The sequence below is a fragment of the Sinocyclocheilus rhinocerous genome, unplaced genomic scaffold (assembly GCF_001515625.1).
Source record: "Sinocyclocheilus rhinocerous isolate Xijiao unplaced genomic scaffold, SAMN03320098_v1.1 scaffold689, whole genome shotgun sequence".
Lineage (NCBI taxonomy): Eukaryota > Metazoa > Chordata > Actinopteri > Cypriniformes > Cyprinidae > Sinocyclocheilus > Sinocyclocheilus rhinocerous.
Window position 1 is genome coordinate 834,306 of NW_015652129.1, and position 9,142 is coordinate 843,447.

The window sequence follows — 9,142 nt, forward strand, 5'->3', positions numbered from 1 at the left end:
TCATTATTATGAGAAAATAAGTCATTATTATGAGAAAGTTTCTCATTATTACGAGATACTAAGTCATTATTTCGAGAAAGTTTCTCATTATTACGAGAAAGTTTCTCATTATTACGAGAAAGTTTCTCATTATTACGAGAAAGTTTCTCAATATAACGAGATACTAAGTCATAATTTTGAGAAAGTTTCTCATTATTATGACTTACAGAATTATATTTTTTTATTCAGTGGCGGAAACGGGCTTCCATATGTTATAAAGCAAATAGCCAATAAATTAATTTGCTTACAAATCAGTATCAGTATCCGAATCCAATTTGCTAGTTAAAAAAAAAAAAGAAAGAAAGAAAGAAAAGAAAATCTGAATTCCGAATCAGCTATGATCGGCGCATCACTAATTAAAATACTAAGTAAAAGGCCTCAAATTTGAAGTACAATCTGGGATGTCTTTTTCTATCAATTCTTCAATAGGTCGATCTTGTCTTTCATAAAGGCCGAGGTCAGGGATCTTGGGCCTAAAAAGGTTGGTGACCACTGCATTAAATTGACCAAAAGTGACAATAAAGACATTTATAATGTTACAAACGATTTCTGTTTCAAATAAATGCTGTTCTTTTAAACTCTATATTCATCAATCAATCCTGAGAAGAAAAATGATCTGTTTCAACAAAAAGATTAAGCAGCACAAATGTTTTCAACATTGATAATAATAATAATAAATGTTGAGCAGCAAATCAGCATATTAGAATGATTTCTGAAGGAAATCACAATGGCTGGTAAAAATTCGGCTTTGCCATCACAGGAATAAATGACATTTTTGCAATATATTAAAAACATATGTAAAATTATACAAATATTTCACAACTGTTCTACTGTATTTTGAATTACAGCCTTGATGAGCATAAGAGCCTCTTTTAAAAAACATTGAAAAGTCTTAACTCCAAATAAGCCAGTCACAATATTAGAAACTATGTTTTCAGAGATTTTGCATATTAAGTTTGCCATATTCTCCCGCACAGATGAGAATGGATAGAGATCGGTTTGTTATCAACCTGGATGTGAAGCACTTCTCTCCAGACGAACTGATGGTCAAGATCAATGATGATTTTATTGAGATTTATGGGAAACATGACGAACGGCAGGTAACAAAACACAAACTCACCTTCATTTTATTCACCATTTTGAACTTAAATAGTGTTTTTTGTAATATTATGTTATAAAAACAAGGTTGGAAATCAAATATTCAAGATTGGGGAACATTGAAATAGAATGCAGCTTGTTTTCAATTCATGAGTTTCAGTTTAACTGAATTGCCATGCCCAAAGGAAAAGCCTTTAAAAACCTTCAAATATCAAGACTTTCGAACTTTGTTTTAATTTGACATCATTCATTTTTCTTGTTAAAAGTTTCATTTTACGTAAACTCTGCGTTTTAAATTCAAATTTCAGTTCTAGTTTGTTTTCCATCTCAGTTCAACACAATTCAAATTCAAGAAAACATTCTCAACTGAATTCTAAATGGTGCATAACCCTGATGGCCATTATTGTGTTACTGATACACCTCAGTTCGAAGCAACAGTATCTGTCTCTGTTACAGGATGAGCATGGTGCTGTGGCAAGGGAGTTTTACAGGAAGTACAAGATCCCCGCTGGTGTAGATCCAGGTGCCATCACTGCTTCTCTGTCCTCTGATGGTGTGCTGACCATCTGCACACTACGCCACATACTGGACATCCCTGAACGCAACATCTCCATCACCTGTGGAGAGAAGCCACCAGCGCAGAAGTAAACATGCTGACAGCTGCACCTCTGCCAATCATCTCCAAACAAAACCCACCACTGAGAGAATCATCTACTGTATTAAGACCATGTGCATTCATGAAACACAGTAGACCCAAAGTAATATAACCAGAAATACACCTGTCCATTGTGAACAATACAATATCATGCAAAACGCGCAGTAAGTCAGTGCTTTAGGTCAGTGAACGCAGGTTGTCATTGGAGCTGGGTTTGGTTTGTTATATTTATGGCCTACATTTGGACGTTGCATGTAATTATGTGGTTGACTTGGATTATGATTGTAACTTTGGCTTTGAGAGCAAGCAGTATTGAAGTGGGATGTTGTGCAGCACTGGCCGCTGTTTTTGAAGTTAATAAATCCCCAGGTCAAAATAAATAAAATAAATAAAAATAAATGCTGGAATAATGAACTCATCTGTGATTTTTCAGCATATGTTGTTCATCTGAATGTAAAGTATGCCGCACTTGTTTATGGGGTCTAAACCAACAGACCAAGTTAAATATGTGTTTTGCTGATGTTGTTGCACTTAATGGACAGCAATAAAGATGACCTTGTAAACTTATATATGTGATGCTTGTAGACATTGATTCTGTGACACAGTAAGACAAATTGTCTTAGTCAGTGGTGTAAGAAGACACCATGGATCATCACGTTGAAAAATATATAAGTTTGGATTGCTGATGGCAGGGGTGTAGTTATTGAAATAATTCATTCCAGTCTTTCCCAATGTGCTTCGTATTTTATTTTCCATACCTCTTAAAGTGACATGTTACAACTAACAAGTAAGCGTGACTGTTTAAGTAGCTGCTTTCAGCATTAAAAAAATCTAAAAATAAATGGTTTCCACTTCTTCATTACCCTCTCAGGGAAGGACATCTGGTCTTCTGTGGACGTCAGATTATTTGTAGCAGTTGCAATATAAACCACATCTATTGATTTATTTAGCCTTTCAATAGAATGTTAAAATTCAAAAGATAAATATTTTGTTTTAAGATTTTAAACCCTTATTTGTTTTAAATGGTTTAAAAAATATATACAATTGTATCAAAATACCTCACACTTTTCTTTGTTTTACTTAAGAAATCAAAATAAATTCTAAATAAATAAATTCTTTCAAATTTCAGTGGTTCTCAACTATTGGGACGGGGCCTTCAGAAAACATCCAAGGGGCCTCAAAGTGACTTAAAATTATTTGAAATAAGACAAAATAAGCATAAAAAATTGACTAAATGTTATTTCTCATAATTCATCCCCTCAACAATGTTTTTTTCTTCTTTTTTACAGTAAAAATAGTAATATTGTGAAATATTATTACAATTTAAAATAGGAGTTTTTTTTATTAGTTTTTATTAGTAAGTGTTTTGTTATTATTTTTTAACATATGATTTTAATATATAATTACATTTAATTTATTCCTGTACTGCAAAGCTGAATTTGCAGCATTACTAGGTTTCAGTCTCACCTAATCCTTTAGAAATGATTTGCTTAATATTTTTATGGAAACAATAAATAAATAAATAAAATTCATGATTTTTGATGAAAAGAAAGTTTAAAAGAACAGCATTTATTTGAAATATAAATGTAAGTAACATTATAAATGTTTTACTGTCCCTTTTGATCAATTTAATACATCCTAAATAAATAAATAAATAAATCTTACCGAGCCCGAGTTTTGAACGGTAGTGTATTTTCTCCATTCATACCATGAAATCAGTAAGAAGTCTGCAAGTATGTGTGAAGTTTATTGTTCGCATGCGCAGTAGCTGTTCTCCGCCGGTAGATGTCGCCGTCTCTCCTGCATCAGCTCTCTTCTGTTTCTGACACGGCGCAACTTTTTCCGGTTGGACTCTGAAGACGTGGCTCTGTTTCTTCAATATTACGAGTCAAGCTATATGCTACTGTTAAAACAGAGCATAAGTCACCTTTCTGACATCTTGTGTTGTAGAAACAGCTGGACAGACAGTGTCCGTGACTGAGTCTACTGACTGGATCCTCGTCTGAAACGGATCAGAAATGGTATGATTGTTTGTTTTGTGTATTTAGCAGGATGGAGCTAGCAGCTAGCGCTATAGCTCATAACTCCTACTGTGTAAAACTCTTTTAATTTCTAGTGTCAGTTACTATACAGTGTCTATCCCATCTGTTTTTGTTATGAAATAACATTATAAAAGTAAACAAACGTTGCTAGATAGTCTTTGATATATGATACAGCTAGCCAGCTAAAGGCTAGCTAGCTAATTATATTGTCACCAGGATAATTACAGTTAAAGTAAGTAACGAATCATTGTCTATATGACAAAACGTTGATATAGTACATTGCCTTTTATTTTGTCTTTTTTTTTTTTTAATATTGAATGCCTATACAGATAACAGGTTAGCTAACTGACTTTGACAATTCAGATGTTGACTGGAATATTAATGACCTGTCGATCATGAAACCTATATAGCTAAAAATTTAATTCTGGTTTTATAAAAAAAAAAAATCATTAGAACACAACATAGCATTACTGTATAATATTATTTATGCAAATCTAAGTGATTTTTTTTGTCTTTGTTTTAGCCCATGTTTTTGCTAAAACAAAACTTCATTCTCTTAGTATTTTTTTTTATACTATTATAGTATTTATATTTTGAGTTAACATTTATTTTAATATTTTCAGTTTTCATTTTAATTTTAGTTTAAGTTTTAGTAATTTAGTTTTGTCATTTTTATTAATTTTTCTTAGATATTTCTGTTTAGCTGAAATGTATTTAAATTTCAGTTTTATTCATTTTAGTAATGATGTGATTTCTTGTAATTGCCAAAACAACTTCTACAAAATTAAGTTTTTAAGCTGAAGTTTTTAAACTTTTGATATTTTATTTTATTTCAGCTTTATTTTAAATTAAAAAAAAAAAGCATTTTTAATAGTTTTAGTTAACAGTAACAACAATATATTATACTTTAATTTGCATTTATATTGGCTCATTGAGCTTAACTTACAAGTCAGAAATTTGCACACTTCATCTTAAATGACCTTTTGATGGTCCATTTGTATTATTTTATTATTTGCACTAGTAATGTAACTTGATAGTCATTTTTGAAATATATGTCTATAGATAGATAGTCTTTAATTGTGCTTCATCTGATTAGGTTTTTAACGTCACTTAAATCTTTGCAGGTGCTCTTGGCAGCGGCGGTGTGCACTAAGGCAGGAAAAGCCATAGTGTCACGACAATTCGTAGAGATGACGCGAACCCGTGTCGAGGGTCTTCTGGCTGCCTTTCCCAAACTGATGAATACAGGAAAGCAGCACACTTTTGTGGAAACGGAGAGTGTGCGCTATGTCTACCAGCCCCTAGAGAAACTCTACATGGTTCTGATCACTACAAAGAACAGCAACATTCTGGAGGACTTGGAGACACTAAGACTTTTCTCCCGAGTGGTAAAACGTACTTTTTTATTTTTCCAATTATTGCCATTCTTGGATGTGTCTTGAATTAAGTGATTGATTTCTGTGTTTTTTCCAGATCCCTGAATATTGCAGAGTGCTGGAGGAAAGCGAGATCTCAGAGCACTGTTTTGATATCATATTTGCATTTGATGAGATTGTAGCTCTGGGCTACCGGGAGAACGTTAACCTGGCACAGATTCGCACTTTTACTGAGATGGACTCGCATGAAGAGAAGGTCTTCAGGGCTGTCAGAGAGGTCCGATATTCTCTTAAGTTTAATGAAATATCCAGAGCTAAATTACTCTCTGCTTTAAGTTTGTATAGAACCAACTCTTAATTTTCTCTGTTTTTCTCAATTTTCCACTGTAACAGACCCAAGAAAGAGAAGCAAAGGCTGAGATGAAACGCAAGGCTAAAGAGCTGCAGCGAGCAAGACAAGATGCTGAACGTGCCGGAAAGAAATCGCCAGGCTTCGGAGGTTTTGGAAGTTCAGGAATGAGCAGCGTCACATCAGCCACCATCATCACTGATACAATAGAGCCAGAGAAGCCCAAAGTGGCTCCTGCTTCAGTCAGGTATGAGCAGTAACTGTGGTCTATGATATATCTAAATACATAAGCATACAGAAGTTAATCTGCCCTGTTCTTCCTGTAGGCCGAGTGGGTCCAGTAAAGCACTGAAGCTGGGTGTCAAAGGAAAAGAGGTTGATAACTTTGTGGACAAACTTAAGTCAGAAGGAGAAAATATCATCACATCCAGTGCAGGAAGGAAGGCATCAGAGGCATCTAAAGTCCTTCAGCCTCCAGTGAATATAGAGAGGTATCACTTACTCATTTTATTTCAGTATCTGGCACATTTTACTCTATACTGTTACCTACACTACCAAAGTTACTTACACAGGGCTGCCAGTCATGCACAATAACAAAAGTACATTATTTGCATCTGCTTAAACATTTAATTCACATGCTGTTCTGACATGCGTATTTTCTGAACGCATACACCTGAAGCACTTGCACAGAGCCTGTCAAACAGCACCTGATTACTGTTGTTTTTCGTGTCTGATTGATTTAGCATCTAATACTGTCAAAAACACACAAGGTTTACATTTAAACACAGTTGGTTATGTCTAAAATGAAAGTAAAACAGTTGAGAGAGAAACTGATGCGTGCAGCTCTTAAAGGGACAGTAGCTACTAAACATGCTGCTGCTTGTCATTAAAGGAATAGTTCACCCAAAAATTACATTTCTGTCATTATTTGCTCACTCACATTGTCCAAAACCTGTATTCATTTCTTTCTTGTGCTGATCACAAAATAAGATATTTTGAAGAATGTGGGTTACCAAACGGTCTTATTTTTTTAATAGACCCTTTTCACATTTCCGGGTTTCTCAGCAGCGGAAGTCATCATAGATCATGGGTAAATCTATAGTGGTGAATGGGGAGACTACCACAAATATATATATATATTTTTTTGCATTCCCATTTGCTCAAATAGCAAAAGAAAAACTCCACGATAATGTTTTCATGACTTTCAAAAAAGAAAAGAAAAAAGAGAGAGAGACTGATAATGACAGTCAGAAGAGAGAACGATGTCAAATTTACCGTCTCTCCCATGGACGCAGTATTAGAAACACCCTCGCATTAGTGTTAATTCGTTTTTTGTAATTTGATGCAAAGGTAATATAATACAAAATATAGTGTATAGTGAAAAGGGTCCATAACAAAGATAAAATAATGACAAGGATTTCTATCTTCACCCACTTTAGCCTAAATGTCTGCCATTCTTTTTTATTTTATGTTTTGTTGAGGTGTAGGTGGTGTTATGTTTCTGCACTCTTCCATTTTTAGCAAATTAAGACAAATTTAGTATGTACGTAACAGATCGTTTTGTTTAAAATAGGGCTGCACGATAAATCACATGCGATATTTAATGCGCATCTTGTCAGTAAAGCCGTTCTGTAATCAGTGGTAAATCTCCATCACGTGCAGGCTTTCACATGGAGCAGCATTAACTACACAGAGCCGTTGTTCACTGACGAGCTGCGCAAAACATGCGCAAAATATGATCGTGGTTTTGCACAGCTTGTCAGTGAACAATGGCTCTGTGTAGTAAATGCTTCTCCATGTGAAAACGTGATCGAGATTTACGGCTGATTACAGAACCGGCTTTACTGACAAAATGCGCGTTAAATATCGCATGCGATTTATCGTGCAGCCCTAGTTTAAAACAATTTTTGTGATGGTTTGTGTTTTTTGTGCTCTTTGGAACATCAATGTTTGTTTAAGTGATGAACTCCATTACTTGTGTTTGTTTTCAGATATGATAACAGACGTTTTATACTTGTGCTACAATATTTTCAACCTCTGTAGCACCAGTGCTATGTGCACAAAAGGTTAACGTACAACCCTGCTTACACTTAGTTTGTCAGGTTTTTTTTTTCTTTTTCTTTTTTTGAGAGAAATATTATTCAGCAAGGATGAATTCAATTGATGAAAAGTGACACTAAAATATATGCTAAAAAAAAAACTTTTATCCTGAGAATCCTGAAAAAAATTGTGTATCACGGTTTCCACAAAATACTATTTTTTTCAAAGTAACTTATTGAAAAAAAAATATAACTCTTTTTCAGTGTTCATAATTTTAAGAAATCTTTCTCGAGAACCAAATCATCATTGATCATTTGATTGAATGATTTCTGAAGGATCATGTGACAATAAATACTAGAGTAATGGCTGCTGAAATTCAGCTTTGTATCACAGGAATAAATCACATTTTAAAATTAGTGCTGTCAAACGAATGATCACGATTAATCGCTTCCAAAATAAGTTTGTTTACATTGTGTGTGTATACTGTGTGTGTATACTATATATTATGTAAACAAACATTTTAATTTTGGATGCGATTAATCGTTTGACAGCACTATTTAAAATATATTCAAATAGAAAAGGGTTATTTTAAATATTAATGTTTCACAATATTATTGTTTTTACTGTAGGTTTTTTAAGCAAATGCAGCCTTGGTTGCAAAATATTTAAAAAATCCTATTGACCGCAAGCTTTTGTATTGTGTTAACGGTATTGTATTTTCATATTATAATGATATTATTTTCTGATAAATAAGCCAATTGTTAATAGCTTATGAACTCTGTTTCCCAGTGTACATTTGAGGGTGGAGGAGAAGATATCTCTGACCTGTGGTCGGGATGGTGGGCTGCAGAACATGGAGGTTCTGGGCATGATCACTCTGAAAGTCACAGATGAAAAAAATGGCCGCATTTCCATACTCATCAACAACAATGACAAGAAGGGAGCCCAACTACAGGTGTGTGTGAGACACAACACAGCATGTCAGGATCTCAGTATATATTTTGAAGGGAAAGTTGTTGACAGTCTGATATTTATAGAAAAGAACACTGCACCCTCAGTGACGTTCAGACCTTCAAAAATCTTTTGTCTTGGCCATGTGACTCACATTGTTTTATTTATTCTTCAGACTCATCCTCATGTTGATAAAAAGCTGTTTACCAACGAGTCCCTGATCGTTCTGAAAAACCAGGACAAGTCCTTTCCTCTCAACAGTGATTTGGGGGTTCTGAAATGGAGGTTACAGAGCACAGATGAGTCCCTCATTCCTTTAACCAGTGAGTCTTGACTTACTTAAGTGTTAATTGGTAAAGTTATAGAACTCGAGGATTTAGTAGAACTGCACTTTCACAAACATTTCAATCATGCGTGTACCTTTTGTGCTCTCAGTTAACTGTTGGCCATCAGAAAGTGGAAGTGGCTGTGACGTCAACATTGAGTATGAGCTTCAGGACCAGGGACTTGAACTCAATGATGTTGTCATTACTATCCCTCTGCCGTAAGTGCTTATTCAGAGATCTATATCAAGATCAGATATATATATATA

General features: G+C 34.3%; 2 protein-coding genes across 2 annotated transcripts in view; both read left to right on the forward strand.

Annotated features, from left to right (window-relative positions):
* Nucleotides 1–2,054, forward strand: part of cryaba (crystallin, alpha B, a) — a 3,802-nt gene extending 1,748 nt beyond the window's left edge. The window contains exons 2-3 of the mRNA XM_016518971.1: nt 1,017–1,139; nt 1,594–2,054. Coding sequence (XP_016374457.1) covers nt 1,017–1,139; nt 1,594–1,785 — 315 coding nt within the window. The 3' untranslated portion in view covers nt 1,786–2,054. The remainder of the gene's footprint in view (nt 1–1,016; nt 1,140–1,593) is intronic.
* A 1,567-nt stretch (nt 2,055–3,621) lies between these two features.
* LOC107713460 (coatomer subunit delta-like) overlaps nt 3,622–9,142 on the forward strand; it is a 7,455-nt gene continuing 1,934 nt past the window's right edge. Inside the window, exons 1-8 of the mRNA XM_016518970.1 lie at nt 3,622–3,813; nt 4,959–5,222; nt 5,308–5,487; nt 5,604–5,806; nt 5,886–6,050; nt 8,389–8,554; nt 8,726–8,873; nt 8,986–9,094. Of these exons, the coding sequence (XP_016374456.1) occupies nt 3,811–3,813; nt 4,959–5,222; nt 5,308–5,487; nt 5,604–5,806; nt 5,886–6,050; nt 8,389–8,554; nt 8,726–8,873; nt 8,986–9,094 (1,238 nt within the window). The 5' untranslated portion in view covers nt 3,622–3,810. The remainder of the gene's footprint in view (nt 3,814–4,958; nt 5,223–5,307; nt 5,488–5,603; nt 5,807–5,885; nt 6,051–8,388; nt 8,555–8,725; nt 8,874–8,985; nt 9,095–9,142) is intronic.